We start from the raw sequence: 25,173 nt of genomic DNA on the forward strand, positions 1-25,173 counted from the left end.
GCTTTCCTTTGTAGCACGGCCAGTGGGCTGAAGGTCTATTCCCATTCTCCTCTCTGTTCTTTCAGCATAAATCCACTCCTCACTGGCAGCACAACCTGATTTAGCAGGCACTCATCATTAAGACCAGAACACCTATGGCGTGTAAACAGGTGAGATGGCAAAAAATACAGACCCATAGATCCTTTCTGATAGAAAATGGAAAGAAAAGTCTGAGACAATGAGATCACGCGTGCCAGTGCACACACACACACAAGAACAAGTCAAACATCTTAACAAGGATTTACTTTAACAGACTCTGCACAGGTACACTATGCTCAAGTCTCACTAGAAAGGAGTCACTTGGATTTTTTTTTTCCCTTGACACAGCACGGCCAATGGCCAGCTAAACATCAGACCCATTGTTGAATGGAAGGGAGCAGCATCAGACACAAAATTTCAGGCCCTGGTTTTATGTGCCTTTAATACTATTTTTCCTTTCCTCTGTGTTCACTAAACAGGGTTTAAAAATTTCTGTTTGTAAAGCTACTTTTCATAGCTCTTTGTTTTCCCTTTGTATTCATCATGTTTTTAATTTCTTCTCTGAGGAGGAATTCTCCGAATCTGTATCTTCCAATTCGATTCGGTGCCTTTTGAGGCCACTATGGCCATGAACAGCCCTGCTGCTGTCTGTGTCTGCGGGGTCAGTGGGGTCCTCTCTCGTTCCAGCACTGGGGGTCTCACAGGCCATTTCAGACCCACAACAATCTTTGTGTAGGAGTGTCCCTGTCAGGGACAAGTTATCATGGTCAGTGTCTGAATGTCCTGGGGAAGAGCAGGCCACCGTCTCCAGCTCCCCAAAGTTCTGCCCATTGTTGTGGGGGTGAGGGGGGCGGGGGTGTAAGCGTCCATTGTTGTGATTGGCACAGATGGTTTCGAGGCTCCTCTCCTCACTGTCATCAGACTGGGCCCTGAGACAGTTGCCAGACCCGCTGCTGAGACTGGAGCCAGATGCCTTGGGGACAGAAGGGGATGGTGGCTCCTCAGCCCGGCTGCTCAGGGCCTTGCTTAGGGCCTTTCCATTGAGCCTCTTGGTTTCAAAAGTGTGTTCTACAGAGCCACCATTGCTAGTGTCCTGAAAGGTGTCCTCTGGTGCCTCTGCCCAAGGGTGGCTGCTGTGCTCATGGCCTGGGCCACTGCTGGGATTTCTGGCAGAAGTCCCTTCTTTAAAAGCGTCTTTGCTGCGGCCTTCGGGGGGTAGGTCCTGGTTCCTCTGGGCCATGGCCATGTTTAGATAGGCTTCCTTACTGGAAGAAGGGGCTGGGTTGTCCTTGTGGCTGGTTCCGGCTCTCCCTTCATCTGCCTCCCCAGACACGAGGGAGCTCTCTCCATCTTTGTTATTTGAGTAGGAGATGTAGGAGTAGCGAAGCCACTTGTAAGCTTTATAAATCTTTCGTTCAACTGACTCTATGTCGGAAGTTGGCGATGCTCGGCTTGGCTGAATCTCCAGAGTGGATGTGCTACGCTCAGGGGAGGAGGCTGGGGAGGAAGAGAGGTCATCTACTTTGATCTGGGGATAATCGTAATTATCTTCTCCAATGTAGGTGTCGGCGGGCTTAGTTGGGACGCTGGGCCTCTCTTCTCGGGGTGTCTTCTGCCGGCGCCGCATGGCATTCCGCTGCCGCGTGGATGCTCTTCGTTCATTTAGCTCCTCTTCATCCTCAGAGCTGCTGGAGCTGCTGGAGCTGCTGGACTCATCTTCGGGGCTGGGAGACCGTGGCCGGGGGAAGAGATCTGTGTCCAGTTCAACCTCACAGGTGTTCTCTTCAGAATCAGACTCATTGGAAAGGGCCAGGAGGCGTTTGTCCTGGTAGCGCCGCAGGGCAGACAGGCGCTGCTGGCGAGAGGTGGCATCCTCACACGTGGGTGGCGGTGGAGTTGATGCCACCACGTTTGTGGTAGTGACCCGCAGGGGCCCCAGGTGGAAGGCGCTATCAGCAGACTCATCCACTGTGGGTGGAGGGGAGCGGGGCAGTGAGGCCGAGGACTCGGAGTCAGTGTAGCCTGAGCGCTCACTGACCCCTGCATGCAGCTGGAGGATCGTGCTCTCGCTGAGGTCACTGTCCGAGTCAGAGCTCCAGCCCTCGATCTCACGACGGACCAGGGAGTCAAAGAAGGCCATCATCCGGGGATCTTCCTGCACAGACTGGTTGGCATAGTCGTGCGACAGGCCACTCCCACTATTCAGCACGAGGCTGATGTACTCTTCGTGGGTATACAGACAGCGAGAATCATCCTCAATCCGCCCATCCAGGTCTCCGGTACACCCTGGCTGCTTGTATGGGCTCCAGATCTGCACAGGAGGCGAAAACAAAACGAACGAGGACTGATTGGAACGTACTCTGAGCTGGTGGCCATCAAGAATGCCAAAGCAGAGCTTCCCCCAAACCTCCCTGTCATTTAGCCAGGACTTGCTAACCAACTTAAAAATGCATTCTTCACCAGATTGGATTATGTGGGCCACATATGAAATGGAGGCCTCCAGAGTCAGATGTGGGAAGAAGTATGGTCTAGGACACAGCATTAACTTAGTGTCAGGAGACCAAGTCCTGTCTCCAGGCCCAGGACACACACATACCATCTCCCCCACAATCTCCCTCCCCTTTAGCTTCCTCTGTTAGAGGACAGAGGATGACTTGAAGATTGGCCAATCTTCAAAACTCTCAGAAGACTGGAGAGGTACTACTTTTCCAAAGTGAAAACAGACCCAGCAGTCAGTCCTCTGTGACAGTTAATATTTCAGCCTATAACTTCTCTTCTCCCCAACTGCAACATTTCTATTTTTAACTAATGGGAATTGCTTACTGGAGCTTGATAAGAATAGCCAACTGCCTACACTGCAGTTCCCTCTTAGACGTGCAGGCATCAGTTACCCAGGAAACTGGATTCTCTTAACTAGGGAGCTGCTTGTCTGCTCCCCAACTCTTCTGTTAGGTCACACCCTCCAAGACCACAGACCTATCCCTTAACATCCCTCCACTCCGTGGTAAGAGACATGGGCTTACAGCCAAAAGGTGGCAAAGCTAGAATTCAAACCCAGGTTTGTCTGAATGCAAAAGCCCAATTCTACAAGTTGAGTAAGTCATGCAAAAATCAAGTTCAAGGTAATTAAACTGTCACTGCAAATGAGAACGATTAGCTTCACCTGACTGCCAGACTAGTCCAGAGCAGCACAGAGAAACTCGGTTACATCAGCTGGTAGCCATGGCAACTCAGATGAAATTCCAGGCGATTTTCTTGCCTTGACAGGCTGGTGTCTATCTTTAGATGGCACCCAACCCAGAAAACAGTGGCTCCTCATTCCCTATCTTCTATGAAGACAATGGCTTTGTTCTCCCAAAGCTATCCAAGGACAAATTCGCCTCCTTGTGAGCACCTTCCTGAGGCCCATTCCTCTCATGCTTTACTTGCATCTCCTAGGAGGTGGTGTCTCTTTGGAGGATCCTCAGTTTAAGAGGGGTTGAAGAAACCTTCTAAGTTTGCTCTTTTCATCAATTCCCAACTCAAGATTCATTCCTCCTTCAGTTTTGTTCCTGCTCACCACTCTTCAAGTGTTCTCCCATCTCCAGCTTCATAATCTCACCCAGGGGAGTTTTAAGGCAGTGACTCTCAAACTTTGGTGTGCAAATGAATTACCTGAAGAATAATTACATCACTGACTCCTGAGCCTCACCCTTAGAGATTCTAATTCAGTAAGTCATGGGAAGGTACCAGGGCTCTGCATTTTTAAATAAGCACTCCAGGAGGGAGTAGGTGGTGAGACCAATTTTTAAGAAACACTGGAATATAGTTAGCATAAAACAAGTAGCAGAAAATAAAGGATTTGTCTGAAGGGATCCTCAAATTCTTTGTGAGACTCAATGTTTGGAAAATATTTACAGGTGGCCTTCAGCAACAGGCTCAAGCTATAAGTGACGATCTCTGCAAACAGATGTCTCTGGAAAGAAGAGTTTGGTGGCTTAGGGAAGAAACTGAGGGATCCAAAAGGCAAAGCCCTTAGGATGTTTTTGGGTCTTAGTCTATATTCTGTGACAAATCTCTCACTTCTCCAGTTTAAAAGTGGTAAAATGTCACTAACTGTGTTGCATAATATGAAGAAAAATCTACATGTATTTCACAGAAACTGAATTTAACAGAATTACAAAATATTAATGGTGAGATGCTGGTCCAACATTCCAACACGCCAGTTTCTAGGTTCTAACCTACTACCCAGCCAGGGTATATATCTTCACTCCAGGAATGAAAAATCATAACACTGGAAGTCAGCTTTTATATGCGCTCTGGAATGTATTAAACTGAGGTAGACTTTCATTCCTGAAGCTTGGAGTAATGGAACAAAATGCTGGATTAGGAGGCAGAAGGCTTGAGTGTGGGTTCCCACACAGCTCTAGTTCGCTGGTGAACTTGTGGGAAGCTCAGCTCCCTCATCTAAATAGTGAATTAGATGAGTCTCATCCAATTCTAAGATTCAGAGCAAAACAAAACCCTCATCCCAGATGGCCAGTCTTCAGTCCTCAAGGATTTGCAGCACAGAGCTGCAGGAGCAGGCAGAATAGGTAGGAACCCAGCCCCACCACTTCACATAGCTCTGGGCAAATGACTTCACCCTTGAAACCTCTCTTCTCATCTGTGGAAATGAGAATGATGAAATGGCACAACCTAACCAAAGCACCAATAAATGTGGTGTTGCTTCTTTCATTTGGCAGCTGAATACCTCAACCAGAAGGTTTCAGACCCCTCCTCAAAGAGACTTTTGAACACCAGAAGCACTGACCATTCCTATTATCTTAGTCCTCATCCTTAAAATATTAATTTCAAACATTTGTTTTTTTTTTTATACTGAAAGTCAACAACTCAGAAGTGAAGTAATGAAAACACAACCCTGTTGCATGTTAAATGTGGCTGGACATCCCTCTTCACGGGATAAGATTCATGAGAAAAGGAGGAAAGATGAGCAGCTTTCTCTCCAAGACCAGGGAAAAGTTTAGCTCAAGAGGATGCTGAGGAAAAGGATGCAGTTCACTTCTTATTCAAACATCATTGAAATGGAAAGCAGTTTAAGTCACAAGTGTTCTGATCTACACGGGTGACCATAACATGCTTCATGTAGCATCTCTAAGCCCTCTTCTCTCTTTGCACTATTATGGTAAATTTAGACATTTAAACCACCTACCAAGAAAAACGACAGATAGGGACTTAAACTGTTATTCAGGGGTGCTCCACACTCTCTAATCTGGCTTCCAAAATCCCCTGGGCTCACCTCCAGCTTACCCTCCCAGCCTTATACCTTAGCCCTTTCTTTTTGTGCTCTTCACTTGATTAAACAGAATCATTTTCTAAACAGGTCTTATACTTCGCTGTTTCTGAGCATTTATTCATAAGCACAATGCCTGGAATGCAGAAAGTGATCAACAAATATTTACTGATTCAGTTAAATAATTAAATATCCATTCCCTTCCCTTAGAATGGTCTTCCTATCTTATTTCTCTCCTTTATTTTGCAGTCTATTTTCTTCAAAATCTAGTTCAAGTATTACCTACACTGAGATTACCCCAGATGGGAAAAAAAATCTCTCCCTCCCTAGACAGCACTGTTTCTATCTCTTGTGTCCTTACTGCATTTTTCATGACCTTTATTTCTTGGCTCTCCTACTGGGTCATCAATTCCTGTGGGGACCTGCATCACCTTTCTTTCTTTGTGTTCCTCATGGGGCCTAGCACAAATAGCACACAGTAGGTATGTATCACAAATATGGGATGAGTAAATGAATATTGGTCTTTGAGGGAAAAAATGCCAGTATTTGCTCCATCTTGCCCTCCCTTATGTTTAACTACAAACTGAACCCCCTTTTTGCTAAGCGTGGGAATTCAAGGGGGACAGAAGACCTGTTATGGGTGAGAAGAGGCTGGCCCTGACAACAGGGACTCTTATCCAGGCTAGAAAGGCATCAGTAAAGGACAAGTCAGGGAAAAGGTGGAATGAGTGGAGAGAGGTGGAGAGAGAAAAGCAGGCTGGGATGTGGTGGGATGATGCTCTCTGAGCTACTGAACCTCTCAGAAACAGCAAAGAGGAAAGCGACATTTATTAAAATAGTCAGAAATCGTCAGGCACAGGTAACTCACAAGGCAATCCTGGTGTCACGTCATTGTTAGTGTCCTCACTTGACAGATGGGAGATAGACTCAAAGAGCTGCCCATGGGTACTAATGGTACTGACTTAAGGTTTTAAATGGCTAGACATGCCTCCTGGTGGGGCAGGGTTCAGACTCCACTGGAACCTGGAAACAGTGAGCTCCATCGTTCAGTCTGGATAACCTCACAGAGAAAATATTTTCTTTTCTTTCTTCTCTGAGAACTTGGCTAGTTTCCAACCTATGACCTTTTGGATAAGGACTCCAGTTGACTAAACAGTAATTAGGGAGACTTAGCACAGAAGCATCCCAGAGTGCACAGCCAAGCAGGAATCTCTCTTTTAAAGGAGATGCTCAAGCAGATTTCCCTAAGAGAATGATGTTAACAGGCTTAAAGAGGACATGCTACCATGCCAATCCATGAGTCACAAGCTAAAGGAGAAGGGATAGCAATGCAAGGGACAGGGCCAATTCAATGACTGCCCAAGTGAAGGACTACTGAGATGATCAGATCCAGCAGGGGCATCAGGCTGCCTGCTGCCTCCCCACCAGCATGGGAAGTGAAGTAGTACACTGGGAAGAACAAAGAACAGGGTTCTATCCTGCTTTACCACTGATTAGCTGTGTAATCAACCCCAGTCAGTAAATTTATAATTTAAACCTCATCATCTATAAAAAGTCAGTAAGAACTATCTAGTAGTCCTGTTCTAGCCCTATGGGGAAATAAATGTGTACAATCATGAAAGTCAGCCCTAATCTACAGGACCAACAAAACCTAAATAGAAGAAATTGGAACAAGGACAAATAAAAATATTGAGCCATAGTCCAACATTATATTTCTGATAGTTTCTTTGCCTCAAATACAACTTGGTTTAACTCTGGATAGTACTTTTTTTTTAAGAACAAAAGAAAACTAAAACTACCAGTTTGTTACAAACCAGTTTTCACGTTTCCCTGAGACCTCCCTTAGGTTTTCAATGCCATTTTGGGGAAATAGTGAGGAGTTCTAACTTTTGCTGGGGGTTGAGGTGGAGGAGAGTTGGGATATCATCTATTCTTACTTAAAAGTCAAGTTATCATAGGGTCCTTAAAGTATTCATCAGTTGCTCCAAACGCTCATTTTCTCAGATGTGGGAAGGGTTACTAGCAACTGGAATGTGATGGGCAATGGGCCATCCTTCCATGGACAAAGGCCAGGCTGGGTGTCTCAGTTGCAAGCTCTAAAAACATTCCTTGGCAGGGTTAAATTCACTCAGTCAATGTGCAGTTGATGCAAGTGTTTAGCCTCAATCACAACCACAGCAGTGGTTTTTGATATGTCCTTAGACAAGGTAGCTATGATTCTGACAGCCACTTAGTTATATCTGTGCCATATAAGGACAGGAATTAATGCAAAGTGCACACTGAGTAACTTAGGGGATGGTGGCTTCTTAAACTCCAGATGAAGTTTGGAAAGCAGAATTCATCAGACTCCAGATCAAAGGCCACTGGAAGTATAGTGTCACACAGATAGTGTCTAGTTTCAAAGCCTAGTGAGTATTTTTAAAAAATGGTCCTGAAAGGAGGGTTTTAAACCACTCTTTTTAACATCATTTTCCCATATTTTACAATAATATGTCAAAATAATCCAGAATTTAGATAGACCTTTAGTATATTTAGATAGACCTTTAGTATATTTAGATATGAGGTTCTACAAACACTTTGTTTCTTCCATTCATGAACTGCAACAGTTTCTCTACAAGGACAAAAGGGGAAGGTGCCTCACCTTGATAATCTTTTCTACACCAGAAGAGCAGATCATGTAGGTGTGGGGGTTAAATCGGACCTGGTTAACAATAGACCGATGCCCTTTCAGCACCATGAAGGCTCCATTGACCACTCTACCAATGCCACCTGGGAAGACAGAAGGAAACAGAAATCAAATGTTGTAATGGATGAAAGTAAATAAGTTCCAGTAATGGCAGACAAACAGCTCTGAACCGGAGCTGAGATTTTTTTTATCTATATCACCAGCAGAATGCTTAATCTTACAAATTAAGTTGCTATGGAAAGAAAAAAGATGAAATATCTCTCAGCATATGTGCTCTTACCCAGAGTCTTTATTTAGCCTTTAAGCATTGCCCACGCCCACCCACTGCAATTCCATTGTCAATGAAGCCACAGCAACTTTTTTCAACTTTTTGATCCCCAAGATAGAATAGTGTCACCTTAGAAAAGGCCAGTCATGAGCAAAATGAGACTGAACTGCTTGGGAACAGTTAGGCAGCTGAGCCAGGGACACACAGAACCAGAAGCAAATAATTACTTAAATGCACAAAAAACATCTCTGATCCAGCTGCCCTCAATTTCTATTATGAAAATAGCAAACAAAACAAACATACAAAAACCGCTGTGAAAATAATGGAGAAAATCCTTTCTTCACCCTGATAGCAGAACTAAGGATAAAGAAAGGAGAGACAGGTCACTTCCATAATAAACAAAAGCCCAAGCACTGAGAGTTAGAGAGTGGGCCTTAAAGACATCATTTGTGGATTAAAATCAAGAGACCACTAATAGAAAGCTGTATCTTAAAAACCATCCTGTGGACTTTCTTCTTCAATGACTGAGAAAAGTACCAGAGGCCTGGAATTTACTAACACAGATGAAGCTGTCATCATTTACGAACTTGGGATAATCTCAAAGGTTCAACTTCATTTTTAAGGGCAACACACTCACATAGGACACAGGCACCCACGTTCTGAACAAGGTCACTTCTAAGGGGCCATCAACAGTTCAATACATGCAGAGACCAACCTGGCCAACTGGTAAAATGTGATGCATTCAGACACAAACAAATGAGTGTTCATTTATTTAAGCAATAAGTACCTTCTTAGTCCTACCAGGAGCATGGCACCCCTGGGGCACAAAGTACCATCAGGCACCATCTCAGCTCCACATGCCTCCATCCCACTCCCAACTCCACCTTGTTCAAACATTCATTCCAAACACTTACCATCTCAGTATCTGGAAGGAAAATGGCTAGAACACTATCCATTCTCCAGAAATAATCTGGTTCTGCAGAAGGTGTTTTCAGACTATACCAATCTGCTCCTCGGTGGTGCCAGTTTGGCTAACACCAGGTGCTTACTCTACTTAGTGGGTGCCAAAAATGTCCTTTGCCTAAACTTTCTCCCATAGTTGACATTAATATTTGAATTATCCAGGGTGGATAATACAACCATTCATACCTTAGCCCAATATCATCAAGTTTGCTAATAAACCATAAAGGAAAAAAGAGCAACTAGGACACAGGGGCGTTTTTATGGGAAAAAAAGGATCACAAAAGGTCAAACACCAATGTATGCTGCCTTGATAGGAATCCCTCGGCAGCCTGAGTGCACTAGGTTCCTAGGTTAGAGTGGGAGGAGGGAAAGGTAATCTGAGCCTAGTCAAATAAACTGGAGAGAATTAAGGAAAAAGGGATCCATGGGAATCTAAAACAGTTGTCTCAATACAGTGATCTCACCACTCCAAGGAGGTCCTTTGGATTTATTATTTTTTTTCTATATATGGTTGATTCAACAAGTAGTAGTCCTGAATTCTGTTTCCTACATGCTACTCCTATCCATACCCCTACTGGGGTAGTCACTAGCAAAGAAACTTAGGGTTAAACCTAGTACTAATCTCTTGTTTAATCCTTCTGCCTCTAAGAAAAGGAATTTAAGTGATTCAGTGAATTGAAGCGACTTCTTCCAAGCAGCTAGTAAATGACAGAGCCAGAATTTGAACCTGAGTCTGGTTACAATGCCCTAATATCCCTCCCACCATATCAGTGGTCTTTAAGAGATGAAAAGGTTTGAATAGGGATGGAGTCAGAAGGTCATAAATGATTTCTAAATCCTTCTGGTTGTCATCATATAAGCTGGTTTTCTTTTTTAAGTCCTAAATTTAAAAAAGGGGAAGGAAGAGACTCTGTCCAATGGTATCCTGAGTGCAAGCTCTAGAGTATGAGCAGAGGACATTTCATCACATTGCAAACACTGACTAATCTATGAGAGTAGAACTGGATCTCTTGCATACCTAGAACTTGGGGTGCAATGCCTGAACTAAAGCAGGTGCTCAGCAAACAGTTGTTGAATGGATAGTGTTTCTGGAGGGCAATTCTAGAATAAATATTACCAAAGGAGGACAGATAGAGGGTCTCATGTCTTAAAGGATCAGCTACCAACAGAACTGAAGTTTATCAACCAAACTAATTATTTCTGTCAAAGATTACATGGAATACAATTACAGTGACTTGCAGATCTAAAGAGTAGCTGAAGGGTATCAATGCTTGAAAATTCAGACCATAGAAAAACTGTTTCTATTGTTCTTTCACACACTGTACCCTCATCTGGTTTCTCTTCTTGGCAGCAATTTTAATACAGGATCATTTCTCCTTCTCCCTACCCAAATGTGTACCCAGGAAACCTGAAAAAGAGTCAGTAGAGCCAAGAAACCGATGGTGAAAGCAGGTACAGGAAGAATTATTGCTGCCATTTGTTTAAGGTAACCAGGTTGTGTACACAGAATCACAGCAATGAACAGGCTTCAGAGAGGTTCTCTATCGTCTCTCTCTCCTGGTTTCCAGGTTTCAAGTGATTGAATACAGCTGCTACTATACAGTTGAGATACAATGAAGTTGAAAGAATACATTTTTATCAGTCCTGGAGATTTGTTTCGGATAGATTTCTTTAGTCTGAAATGGCTGATGTCGAGATGCCAATACCAGTGAGAACTTGGGGTCTCCTCTCCCCTGTTATCTAACCAGAACCTGCCCATCAGCAGCAGGATCACGCTGGAAGAAGTTAGGTAGGGAATATTTTTTCCAAGAAGTGCATAACCTACATAATCTTCCTTTGGCGTCATCCCTCATCTGTGGGTAAGGGGCTTGGTAAGGATCAACATCTTCCCATGGTTCCTGAGCTGAGTCATGATCTAATCAGTAACGGCACCAATGAGCAAAATAGCACATACCCTGGAAAAACGACCTTACTCATCTTTGAGCTGTCATTTGTTTATAGAGTCCTGTACAAAGCAGTGGTCATTTCTCTGGACCATCTGCTCTAGCTGGCTCAGCCAAACATGTTGGCACTACTCTGTAGGTTTCTTTTATCACTCATGGTCAAAGTTCCTGTATCTCCATCTTTCCTTTGATTCAGAAGAGATGCTAGGGAAGTGGGGAAGGCTATATATAAATCACCTATTCTACTGTAAGACCTCAGAAAAGAAAATGAGTGGGTCATATGATTCCAGCATCAGTGATTCCCTATCTTGGGGGTATCCCAGAATCCCAGGAAAACACAAAAGATTCAGAGAAAACACTCTGCTCAGAACCCTGATAAAGACCTTTCTAAAATGCCATGGCCAAATGTTCCCTGAGAGAAGGCAAGGGGCTAAGCCTACAGGTCCTCATTTCCCTCTACTTCCTTATCTATGCTTTTCTTTTCATAACATTCAGCCAGAAATTTGTCGCCTCAAGCCACTCAAGAGGCCTCCCATTTCTCACCAACTTTGGTTACTTCTATCTCTTATCAATTTCATTTGCTTTAACAAAGTCCTCCAAGAATGACTATAATTTCAACTCAAAAGCAAAAAGTAACCTGGTCAGGATTCCTAAATGACCTGGTCTAACAGCAACTTATCAATCATGCTGGGAAGTGATCCTCAATGGCACTTGGGGCTATAGAACAGGACACTTAAAATATTTTCTACTGAAATAAATCCCAAATCAACTTGGATAAAATGGCAGTATTAATTTTCTTGTCAGTCTTCGGATTTTCACCCCTTCCTTGTATCCTATTACTTAATGCATAGGACAAACATCTTTGTGAGAATGGGAGGGAGAAACAATGGACAACACTGAAATTCAGAAGGGGGAAGGGTGAAAGCAGCAGTAATGAACCAGGAACAGGGACCAGAGGACTAGAAGGGGCTGCTGGAAGATGAGAAATTAAGACAGCATGAGATAAATTTGCATTTCCAAGAAATAGAAAACAGGCTCTCATGAAGAGGGTAAAATATCCTTGGTCTTTCAAGATTTATATGCTGACACATCCAAGATAATAAGAAAAGAGTTGGGCATATAAGAAGGACTTCACAAGCAATTGTTAAATTGAATTTTTTTTTTTTTTTTTTTTTTTTTTTTTTTTTTTTTGGTGAGAGCGGGGAGGTAATAAGGTTTTATTTTTAGAGGAGGTACTGGGGATTGAACCCAGGACCTCACGCCTGCTAAGCATGCGCTCTACCACTTCAGCTATACCCGCAACCCTCACAAGCAACTGCTAAACTGAAATTAGTGGAGAACACTGTTAAGAGTGGTATTTAAAAATAAACAATACTCAGGTAAAAAAGACAGATTATGATATAGGAAATCAGTATTTCAAGGGAGAAGTTCATTTGGTAGCTTTAGATTGGGGTAGCAAACAAAATCCTGCAGAACACACTGACAGGGCAGGATGGAAAGCAAATATATAAAGGGGCAGTACTAATTTATAGGGAAAGAAGTCGAAATGCTAGGCAATGATGATTATTCAAGTGATGCAATGGACATTAAATCTCTATAGTTACCTAGTCCTTCCCTAAGCAGTAAGACTTGGGCTTGGTGATAGTCATCAAAGAATCCAATGGTTAACTCACCTCTCACCTTATTTGACTTAGCAGGATTCAACAGAGTTGCCTCTCCTTTGACGCATTTTTTTCACTGCCTTCCTAGGATCACTCTCTTTTGGTTTTCCTGCTACCTCACTGGTCACTCCTTGACTTCCCTTTTGGGTCTTCTTCCTGACTTTTTAACATGAAAATGCCTTAGGGCTCAGTCTTTGGTTCCCTTCTCTTGACTAGTTACACTCTCTTCACTCACCGGTGATCTCATCCAGTCCTGTGGCTTTAGATACTACCTATACGATACCAAAACTAGAAATTGTATCTCTAGTCCAGACCTTTCTCTTGAACTCCAGCCTTCCATACCTCTATATCCAAACTGTTTATTCAACCTCTCTACCTGGATGTTTAAGAGACAACTCAAACTCTATCAGCTCCCCCTCTCCCACAATCTAATCTATCAGAAAATCATGGGGGCCTTACTTTCAAAATACATCTAGACTTCAACCCCTATTACCTTGGTTTAAGCCACCATCACTACTCACCTGTATTATGAGAGACTCCTACTGGTTCTCCTCATTTCTATCCTTGGCAGCCTCACTCCCACCATTTACCCCCAACTCAGCAGCCAGAGTAATGCTGTTAAATAAGTTGGATCATGTCACTCCTCTGCTAAAAAATCTCTAATGGTTCCCCACTTCACTCACAGTAGATGCCTATGTGATTGGATACCTCTGTACCCCACTTACCTCTATGATAACCCCTTTTATTCTCCCCTTCTCTCACTCTGCTTCAACACATTGATTTCCTTGCTATTTCTCAAACACACAAGGCACATTCTCACTTCAAAACCTTCACATTGATACTATCTGAGATGCTCTTACTCCAGATTTCTGCCAGGCTCCCTCACCACTTTGAGGTTTTACTCAAGTGTGACCTTCTCAACGAGGACTATACTGAATATTCAGAATTCAATATAATGAAATGTAAAATTATATTCCCCTGATCCCTTCCCCATACCACTTCCTATCCCCCTAATTCTGCTCTCTTTTTTCTAAGTTGAAGTATAGTTGATTTACAATGTTGTGTTAGTTTCTGGTGTACAGCAAAGTGATTCAGTTATATATATATAAAATAAAATTCACCATTATGGTTTATTACAGGATATTGAATACAGTTCTGTTATACAGTAGGATCTTGTTATTTATCAATTTTATATATAGTAATTTGTATCTGCTACTCCCAAACTCCTAATTTAGCCCTTCCCCACCCCCTTTCCCCTTTGGTAACCATAAATTTGTTATCTATGTCTGTGAGTCTGTTTCTGTTTTGTAAATAAGTTCATGTCATATTTTAGATTCCACATATAAGTGATAACATGTGGTATTTGCCTTTTTCTTTCTGACCTACTTCACTTAGAATGATAATCTCTAGGTTCATCCATGTTGCTGCAAATGGTATTTCATCTTTTTTATGGCTCACTAGTATTCCACTATAGATACATGTGTGTGTGTGTGTATACATACACACTCCTCACATCTTTATCCATTCATCTGTCAATGGACATTTAGGTTATTTCCATGGCTCAGCTATTGTAAATAGTGCTGCTCTGAACACTGGGGTGTGTGTATGTTTTCAAATTACAGTTTTCTCCAGATATATGCCCAGGAGTGGGATTGCTGGCAACTCTTATCTTTAGTTTTTTAAGGAACCTCCATACTATTTTCCATAGTGGCTGCACCAATTTACATTCCCACCAACAGTGTAGGAGGGTTCTCTTTTCTAAATACCCTCTCTAGCATTTGTTATTGGTAGATTTTAAATGATGGCCATTCCGACCAGTGGGAGGTGATACTTCACTGTAGTTTTGATTTACATTTCTCTAATAGTTAGTTATGTTGAGCATGCTTTCATGTGCCTGTTGTTCATCTGTATATCTTTTTTTGGAGAAATGTCTAGTTAGGTCTTCTGCCCATTTTTTGATTGGGTTGTTTGCTTTTTTGTTATTGAGTTGTATAAGTTGTTTGTGTATTTTAGAAATTAAGCCCTTGTCAATCACATTGTTTGTATTTTTCTCTCAGTCCATACGTTGTCTTTTTATTTTGCTTATGGTTTCCTTTGCTGTGCAAAAGCTTGTAAGATTGATTAGGTACCATTTGTTTATTTTTGCTTTTATTTCTACTGCCTTGGGAGACTGACCTAAAACATTGGGATGACTTATGTCAGAGAATTTTTTGCCTATGTTTTCCTCTAGGAGTTTTATGGTATACGGTCTTATATTTAGGTCTTAAATCCATTCTGAGTTTATTTTTATATATGGTATCAGAGAATGTTCTAATTTCAGTCTTTTACCTGTAACTATCCAGTTTTCCCAGCACCACTTATTGAAGAGACTGTCTTTTCTCCATTGTATATTCTTGTCTCCTTTGTCGAAGATTAATTGACTGTAGCTATGGGGGTTTACCTCTGGGCTCTCTATTTTGTTCCATTGATCCATCTGTCTTTGTGCCAATACTATGCTGTTTTGACTACTATAGCTCTGTAGTATTGTCGAAGTCTGGGGGGGGTCATTTCTCCAGCTTTGCTTTTTTTTTTTCTCAGGATTGCTTCAGCAATTCTGGGTCTTTTATGGTTCTGTATAAATTTTAGGGAAAATGTCCTGGGTAATTTGATAGAGATTGCATTAAATCTATTGACTGCTTTGGACAGTGTGGCCATTTTAACAATATTAATTCTTCCAATCCAAGAGCATGGGGTATCTTTCATTTCTTTGAATCATCTTCAATTTCCTTTATCAACATTTTATAGTGCTCAGCACATAAGTCTTTCACCTCCTTGGTCAGGTTTATTCCTAAGCATTCTTTTGTTTTTTCAATGTGAGTTTAAAAGGGATTTGTTGTCCCCCACCCCCTTTCTGTTATTTCATTGTTAGTGTAAAGAAATGCAACAGATTTCTATATGTTAATCTCATATCCTGCTGCCTTGCTGAATTTATCAGTTCTAGCAGTTTTTGTGTGGAGTCTTTAGGGTCATCTATATACTATTCTTTTTCTTTTTCCAAAGCACTTCTAACCTTTAAACATATAATATAATTTATTGAGTCTATGTTTATTGTCTGTTTCCCCTGCTAGAGTTTGAGTTCCATGACAGCAGGGCTCTTTTGTTTCTCTGCTGTATCCCAAGCCTCTAGAACAGTGCCTGGCATATACTAAGTTTCCAACAAATGTTTGATGACTAATGAAAAGATTTGAGTGTATTAGACTGTGGAATATAAGCGTGGAGGAAAAGGACTCAATCTTCACTAGTGGGCTTCATCATCCAACATGTGGGTTTATCCAAGTGTCTCCCTCCATCTTCCTGCTGTCAATTTTGCGTGTTTCTTTTATAGCATTTTGACTATAGTAAGAGCAGACAAATAAAGGGGTTAAAATCCTAACTATACTTCATGGTCCTCTGAAATACTAATTCCATGAAAACTTTACTGACCCCCCAAACCACTTCAAGCCCTGCTTAGTTATTTTTTTATGGGCCTTAGAACCTACTTTTAAATTTAGCATACATACACATACCCACACTTTTTTCATCCCTCTTAGATTGGGAATTCTTGGAGGGCAAGAAAGTGTTTATCTTCCATTTGTCCATAGGATTTGCATAATGTCTTATCTAAGGATATTCAGTAAGTGAACAAGGTAAAGTAAATCTCATTATTCTCTCTGGAACAAGGCTTGAAGGAGAAAGCTAAAGCTATTATCTATCAAAATGAGGTTTAGTAGTTACGTGTTGAGGCAATTAATTTATTTCATTCTTGACTCCACTGGTAGAATTAAGAGTTTACTCCTATGAGGGAAAAGGGGCTACTTCTTTCCCTTGCTATATCTAAAAGAGTTGTCCAAACAACCTCTTAGTAATTCCAAAAGGCCCAAGTGAACATTCCCAGGGCTCCAAGTTTCAAGCCATAAAGAGAAATACAATCAGGGTACTGACAATACAGAGAGAGCAGTGGCTGCCTCCTGAGAATCATGTAACCACTTAAGAGTTTAGAAAAGCCAGATGGGTACAGCCTGTGCTGTCAGTAAAGCTCTCAAAGAGCTCCACAGACAGCAATGCTTAATTGCACAAAAAAGTCAATTATACTAAGTTCTTCTTTCATCATCTGTATTTCACATGTGTTTGCAACCAACTACTCGTGACCAATTAAAAACAGTTGTTCTTCCTATCACAGGGGAGGAAAAAGCAGATGCCCAGGCCTAACTCACTGAGAGTAAATGTAGGTCTAGAAAAAGGAGAGACAGAGCATGCACACATATGCAGGCCCATGGAAATGTATTTACAGCTGTTTCCAGCCTACTTCATCAGCCTACTAGCAGAGGGGGTGGCTGCAGTGACTTGGCAGTGAGGCTGCATGTTCTTCCCCTCCATTCAGGGAAAAATTTGTCATATAACTTCCCCCCTCTTGAACTATTAGATGAGTCAAGAGCAGCCTTCATGTAAAAAAATTCAACTGACCATTCAGGAGGGTCCCAGAGGAGAACAACATCTTGGTCTCTAAGGAGTTTTTCAGAGGAAGGTTAAAAGGGAGAACGCTTTCTTAATGAGGAATAACAACATTTAGTAGTCACTGAGTACCCTCACAATACCCCTAAGAAGGTAGATATTATTATTGTTGTTGTTGTTTGTACTGTATATATTCTTACTTGTGATGATGAAGAAATGAAAGTTTGGCAAGATTAAACAATTTTTCCAAAGCCTCCAACTAGAAGACAAATGGATCAGGAGTTTAAACCCAGGCTTACCAACTCTCTTACGTTATGCTTCTTTCTATGAATAGTAAGGTCTTGCGTACAGGCATATCTCAGGGGAAGCAACTCTATCAGTAAACATCCTAATGCCCTTTCCAACAAGAATTACAGAAAAAGGAAGGACAAGGCAATATGAGTATTTTCCAGAGACACCCACCTTTGCCACATGTTGTCAAACCCATTATTTCTATTACCAAAGTTACTAGGGAGCAAATGCTTTGGAAATTATAAATCTATGGGCACTGATCTTATTTATACCAGTAACTGCTTCACATTTGAAAGCACATAGTTTTCAGAAAGCCTCCAATACTGTTAAATCATTCCATGATGTGAGGTGGTAGGGCAGGCGGTGGGTGGCAATTTTACAGAAGAAACTGAGGTTCAGACAATTGCTGTTACATAACCTGCCTAGAATCACTCAATCAATTAGTTACTTGGCAGCACTGGACTTGAATCCAGGTGTGATTTTAAGCCTACTGCTCCTTCCAGTATTCCACACTGGCTCCATACACAACTATCAGCCTGTTTATTTTATCTTCAGAATTATCACGTAAAAACAGATGCTCTTCTTAAGTACTTCAGAAGTGTAAAACAGAATGGGCTTTTTCTTTGCCACAGCAAAATTCCCAGTTCTATTCTTTGCTCTGGTTTTTAAAGAGGTTTTTAGAAATGAATTATTAATTGACATCAACTAAAAAATTAAGTCTAATATTGTCAGGTTTTATGGTATTAGGTCTTACATCTCAAAATGATTTCCTCAGCCCACTAGGAAGACCTATATGAATTATGTAGCCAAGTGGCTAGTTCTGTACTGTTTATATAATAAATAAACTTCCTGTCTTTGGAGTTTGTGTGGAAAGAAAATTTTCCCAGTGATTGTCAGTCTTTCTGAACAGGAGAGTGGAGAAGAAAAAGATGCCCTTGATTTTGGCTCACTCTCAGGGCTGCTCTCCATCTAATTCTCTCAGCATCTGGCACGCACTGTGAAAAACACAGCAGGCATTCAATAAATGCCGATTGCTTGTCATCTGATTATGCCATTAAGGCATATGACAGCAAGGCATAAAACAGTGCTACTCTGCCTCGGCATCTTACTTTCAACTGGCATGATCAGAGGCGGCAAGCTCAGCCTCATTCCAGATTTAAGTCAAAGAGGCAGTAGATTAGATTAGGATTTTTTCTTTCTTTTTTTAGTTACAAAAATTATTTATTCTTTCAATGAGAACTCTCAAGATAGATTAGGCATTTTCTGACAGACTTTTCACCATCTAAGCATTCAAAGCTGGAACTCAAGACCAAATCTAGCCCTTATACATTATGTTTGGCTTGCTGAACCTTGCTAAGTATTTTTTAAAACTATCAATTGCCAACATTTAAGAACAGAGATGAGGGAGGTATAAATTAGGAGTTTGGGATTAATATATACACACTACTATCTATAATATAGATAATCTACAAGGACCTACTGTATAGCACAAGGAACTATACTCAATGTCTTGTAATAATCTATAATGGAAAAGAATCTGAAAAAGAATAGATATATATGTATAACTGGATCACTCTGCTGTACACCTGAAATGAACATTGTAAATCAACTATACCTCAATTAAAAACATTAACAAAATAAAAACAAAGAGATTAACATACAAAAGTAAAAGGTGCTAAGTATCCCTGAAGCTAGCTTGAAGGATAGGGCCAGAAACAGGATGAGATGAAAGCTTTATAAAGAGCAGTTACACCTTCACACTCTACCTTCAAGCACACATGGCCATGAAACTGCCCCTTCCCCACACAAGCAGAGACCTGGGAGTTACCAGCTGGAGTTGATCTAAAGAGGTTTTGGACTGGGGACACGAGGAACAGCTTGGGTGGAATTAAACAAAAATCTGTATATAGATCTGTGAGATCTCCAGCTCTATTCCCTTATTTGGCATTTAGAACCATAGTTCAACTGCCAGGCAAATACCTTCTTGACAGGAAATCACAGATTCCTATTGTGGGAAATTGGCTGATTTTGAAAGTAGAAAGTCAGGAGAAAATACCCAAAATTGAAAATTCAAAAATATTATGAGTATGTTATAGGAAGAGAAAGAAACTGTTGCATTAAAAAAAAAGATTTGTAATATTATTTGATTAAAAAGTTATGTACCTGTATTACTTTGATAACAAGAATTATAGTAAAAGAAATGAAAAAAAGAATAAGGAAAAAAAAGAAAGAAAAAGGAAACCTATATGAACAAGAAAAAAGAATATGGGTGGGTTGTCAGAACAGCGGCAGGAAGGCTAAATCCCCAAAAGAGCCAAGATTTGCTTAAAAATAATCCAAAAAGATGCTTTAGTTAACATGCAGAGCAAGATGAGGATCAAAGGGAGAGACTTATTGTGACAGACAAATGATATAATATTGAAGGGGTAATAAAGAGAAAACAAACTCCTCAACTACCAGTTACTGAATCCAACAAGAGAGATAATCATGAGGTCCTATCCTTACCTACAAGAAACCCAAGCACCCAGACAAGGATGGGGATCCAGGACCAACCAGAGCCCATGTGGAAACCATGGGGCTTCCAGTCAACTCTAAGTAGATCATGGGTTCTGTGGTCTCCAAAAGCGGCTTATGTGATGCTGAGTGTACTTTTTAAAATACCATGTAGCACCTTTAATATCAAGGAGCTAAATATTTTTTTTGGTCTAGTCCAACTACATCTGTTAAACTTAGTTAATTTTTAAACAGAGGTAGAGGAAGAAATCAGTACAGCAAAGAAATTGACATCATTTCTTTTTCTCATCAGAATGTGTTTGTTGAAGAACACAGGTCATCTGGTCAGTCTGGATTCTATGGATTGTATCCTCACAATGTAGTACAATATGCTCCTCTGTCCTCCGTATTTTGTGCAAAGTGAAAGCTGGATCCTGAGATCTGATCTGATTCAGGGTTGTTTTATTTTGCAAGCACAGGCAGTGTTGTGTTTCTTCATCAGGAGGCACCTAATGTCCAATTGCCTTTATTTCTGTGATGTGAGTAGCTGCTGGTGCTCAATGTTTAGATTCATTAATTCATTGAGAACTGGTAAGTGATTATATTAAAATTTTATAATTTCTTTTTAAAAAATATCTTTTATTTTACCTATTTTTCATTAAAAATTTATTTATGTATTTATTTTACAATATCATACTTTTTAAATTGAAGTATAGTTGATGTACAATATTGTATGTTAAAGGTATACAACATAGTAATTCACAATTTTTAAAGGTTATACTCCATTTATTTTTATAGGTTATACTCCACTTATACTATAAAATATTGGCTATGTTCCTCATGTTGTACAATACATCCTTGAAGCTTATTATTTTTTTTTTTGGAGGGGGGAGGTAATTAGGTTCATTCGTTCATTCATTTGAGGAGGTACTAGGGATTGAACCCAGGACCTTGTGCATGCTAGGCATGCGCTCTACCACTTGAGCTATATCCTCCCCTCCCCACCATAGCTTATTTTATACCTGACAGTTTGTACCTTTTAATCCTCCCCCTCCTTCTCGCCCCTCCCCCTCCCCGCTCCCTACTGGTAACCCCAAGTTCTCTACATCTGTGAGTCTGTTTCTTTTCTCTTGTATTCACTAGTTGTATTTTTTTAGATTCCATATGCAAGTGATATCTTACAGTATTTGTTTTCCTCTGTCTGACTTATTTCACTTAGCATAATGCCATATATTTTTGAAGGATATTTTCCCTGGATATAGAATTCTAGGATGCCAGGTTTTAATTCTTTAAACAATTTAGAGATAAAATTCTATTATATTCTGGCTTCCATAATTTGATCATCAATCTGACTGTGGCTTATTTACAGGTAATTTGTCCATTTTCTCAGGCTGTTTTGGGGCTTTTTCTCATTATCTTTTATTTTCAATAGGTTGACTTATGATGCTCCTAGGGGTGTTGTATTTATCCTGTTTGTGGTTAGTGAGTTTCTTGAATCTGAGAATTGTCATATTTCATTTGTTTTGAAAACTTTCAGCTATTATTTCTGCTTTTATTGCATCTGTTTCACTTTCTCTCTCTTATCATTCTGGGATTTCAATTTCATACATGTTAGATCCTGTATGTTCCACTTGTCTCTAACACTGCTTTGCTCTTTCCATTCGCCGTTCTCACTGTCCTTCAGTTTGTATGTCTCTTATTGATCTGTCTTCTATTCGCTAAGTCTATCCTCGGTAGCTTAAACCCAACCAAAAAATTCTTAGTTTTAGACATATTTTTCAGTTTTAGAATGTCTGCATGATTTTTTAAAAAAAGTAGATTCCAATTCTCTGTTTAAATCCTCTCTTTTCATCCATTTGTCCATCTTTTCTTCTATTTTCTTTATAACATTTATAATATTTAAAGATCCTGTCTGTTAACTTCAATATCGGGATAATATTGAGGGTTGATTTCTGTAATTTTTTCCCCTTTTGATTACTGACCACATTTTCATATCTCTTAATTTCTTGGGGGGGAGGCAGTTAATTAGGTTTGTTTGTTTTTGTTTATTTATTACTGGAGGTACTGGGGATTGAACACAGGACCTTGTACATGCTAAGCACGCACTCTACCACTGAGCTATACCCTCTTCCCTTCATATTTTTTTTTTTTGTAGGCTGGACATTGAGAATAAAAAACCATATAGACTCTTATGAACTGAATTGTCTCCTGCAAATTCACAGGCTGAATTCCTAACCCATAATGTGACTATTTGGAGATAGGGCCTTTAAGGAGATAGTTGAGGCTAAATGATGTTGTAAGGGTAGGACTCTAATTCAATAAGACTGGTGTCCTCATGAGAAGAGGGAGGGGCACCAAGGATGTGTGTACACAGAGAAAAGGCCATGTGAGAACACAATGAGAAGGCAATCATCTGCAAGCCAAGGAGAAAGGCCTCAGAAGAAATTAAACTTGCCAGAAACTTGCTAAATCTTGGACACCTAGCCTCCAGAACTGTGAGAAAATACGTATCTGTTGTTTAAGTCACCCAGTCTGTGGGATTTTGTTATGTCACCCCTAGCAGACTAATACAGGACAAAAGCTGGTTCCTCCATATGGCATTTACCCATTCCACTCTTAAGAAAAGAAGGTAAGGGACTGATCACCTTCAATCCAATCAGGAGGAACTAAGTCTGGGCTGGGATGTTTCTTTAGTCAGAATAAGTCTATTTCTGGTTTCAAACATGCCAGGCAAAACCTGTAGGATGCTTGTTGCAGGTCTCTTTCTCTAATCGGAGCTAGGGTCCTAGGTACCAGGAGATTGCAGAATACCTCACTCGGCCTTTCTGGTCTGGCCCCACCCTTGAGTGTAGTCCCCTTGGGCTTCTGATGGAGAGCCTGTCAACTCTCTCTTCTCTGCTCTGAATGTTCTGTCCTTTGGAGGTTTGATGCTTAGCTCTTTATCCTGCTTTCCCACGCAGGTTCAAAATGCTCTGTGGAACAAGCCCCTCCCACTTGGCAGACTTTGTCTTTTAAGCACTATATACTGTTGGAATTTCATTCTGCCTTTCCAGCCCAGCCCCCTAGCTCCTGGTGCAATTCCAGCACTCAGTAAATGTCCTATAAGGAAGACTGGCCATGTGCTTGGGGCCTTCTAGATTCCAATCTGTCCCAGCAACCCACGTGGCCATCAAAAACTCTGATTTCTTTTGACCCTGGTACAGTCTGTCAGTGGCAGCCCAGTCTGCAACTTGTTCACAGATGCCCTCAGGAAAGAACAGGACCCGCACCTCTTCTGCTCAGCTAGGAGGGGTTCTTCCTTCTTCAGAACTTTAGTTCTCGCACACTTTGTTGTCACAGCTCTCTGACATTTTTAAAATACAACTTGTGTAATTTGATGTTTGTACTTATTGCAGTGGAAGCTATCTACCGCATTCTATGTCGAGTGTGAAGTCTAACAATTTCTTTTTAATAGAAATTTTACATCATTCATTTTTCCTCCTTGAAATAGTATTTCTACTTTATCTACCTCCCCCCAAATTTCAATCTAATATATTTTTATGAAAACTCTATCACAGTTTTACCAGCAAAAATATAAATACAAATTTAAATTTTTCTTAATTTATTGCAAACATAAGGCTGTAAGTGTCAAAATTTTGTCTTGGATTTGAGTTACCATTACAACTATTACTGGAACACAATTGATCAAAACAAATATACTTGTAATATTTTATAAAAATCAACCACTATAAAAAGAAGTGATTTATTGTAAGCGTTGTAAGAAGAGAAGGGATAAGATGAGGGGGTGTGGTTGGGTTACAGTCCTATGATTAAAGGATGCTTTAGTTTTTTGGCACTTTAGGGGTTTCTGTACCTTAAGGGCAGTGTACTACACCAAGGTTCAAATGGTCAAAAATTTGTGGAGTATTTTTGATTTTCTGGTATTTTTTTGTTGTTGTTATTTGTAAAGTGGGAGAAGGACAAAGGGGGAAAGAGAGGTGGGAAAGGAGAATGATACCTTCTTAGGAATATGTGGAAGAATACATATGGAATTTGAGAATCTACAAATGGATTCCTTTAAACCAGCTGTGCCTATACAATACTTGGAAAGTCCAGGCACTCACTTCCCAGTTTAATACTGGAGTCCTAAATCAGCTATGAGGGTCCCTGCTAAACCAGAGACTGCATAATCTTCTAAAGTCAGCCTAACAGTGGCCCATATCCTGTCAGTACATAAATCATCAGGGGTTTAGAAAAAGATTATTTATAATACTACCGTTAATTCCTCCCCCTTCTCTATACAAAACAGGAAAAAGATTCTAGTGAACAGTTCTGGGGAAGGGGGATCATCTACTTTCTATTTTAAAAGTCACATGGACTTAATAATGAAAAGCTTCTCAAGATCAGGTAAAAGATACAATTAAGATTTTTTTCTCAGCGAATCAATCTAGGACTCATGGGGGTGTGGGAGACTCAATACAGAACTATGTTTAGTGCTAGAACATCACTTTTTGTTCAGATAGACTGCTGCTGTCCCATCTGGTTATGCTACAAAGGTAAGATGCTCCACTCACGCTTTCCAAATTCCAGAAGGGGAAAAAGGCCTTTTGCAATTTGTTTAGTAACCAGACCACAGCAATAGGATTGCTTCCAAAAGTAAGCTTCAACAAGTTCTGAAAGGCAGGTGTTTGGTAACAATATTAATTCAGCAATAAGCAAGCCAACAACTTCCTTAACTCTGAGCACTAGACACATTTTGTGTAATACGCTCGCACAGTCCTCTATTTACTTTGTTGATAGCCATTTTCCAGTTTGATGCAATGTACCACCTTGAGCAGAAGGCTGTATTGAGCTGTTCTGAGAATAAAAAATAGACATTTTTCTACCAGTAGGAGCAATGCAGAAATTTCTAATTTCTCTGATGTCTGCAGTCAGTTAGGGAATATGCCTTGTCCAATCAGTAAAGAAAGTTTCCCTTTAGTTAACATCACTGGAGAGGCCAAAGGAAAGACAGAGGCCCTAACCACTGTTTGTAAAGTAGTAAGAGTTAACAAGCAGGAATGTGCTCATGGAAAAGAATAAGCAGAAGCAGAAGCAGAAGCAGAAGAATAAGGCATATAAAAAGCAAG

At 40.6% G+C, this 25,173-nt stretch overlaps 1 protein-coding gene across 3 annotated transcripts in view; it reads right to left on the reverse strand.

Moving 5' to 3' along the window:
• Positions 1-263: 263 nt before the first annotated feature.
• DCAF5 (DDB1 and CUL4 associated factor 5) overlaps positions 264-25,173 on the reverse strand; it is a 91,623-nt gene continuing 66,713 nt past the window's right edge. For all 3 annotated transcript variants that reach the window (XM_031679162.2, XM_006206934.4, XM_015241482.3), the window contains exons 8-9: positions 7,932-8,059; positions 264-2,329 (exon numbers count right to left, since the gene is read on the reverse strand). In XM_031679162.2, the coding sequence (XP_031535022.2) occupies positions 560-2,329; positions 7,932-8,059 (1,898 nt within the window). In that variant the 3' untranslated portion in view covers positions 264-559. The remainder of the gene's footprint in view (positions 2,330-7,931; positions 8,060-25,173) is intronic.

The sequence above is a fragment of the Vicugna pacos genome, chromosome 6 (genome assembly GCF_048564905.1).
Source record: "Vicugna pacos chromosome 6, VicPac4, whole genome shotgun sequence".
In the NCBI taxonomy this organism is placed as follows: Eukaryota; Metazoa; Chordata; class Mammalia; order Artiodactyla; family Camelidae; genus Vicugna; species Vicugna pacos.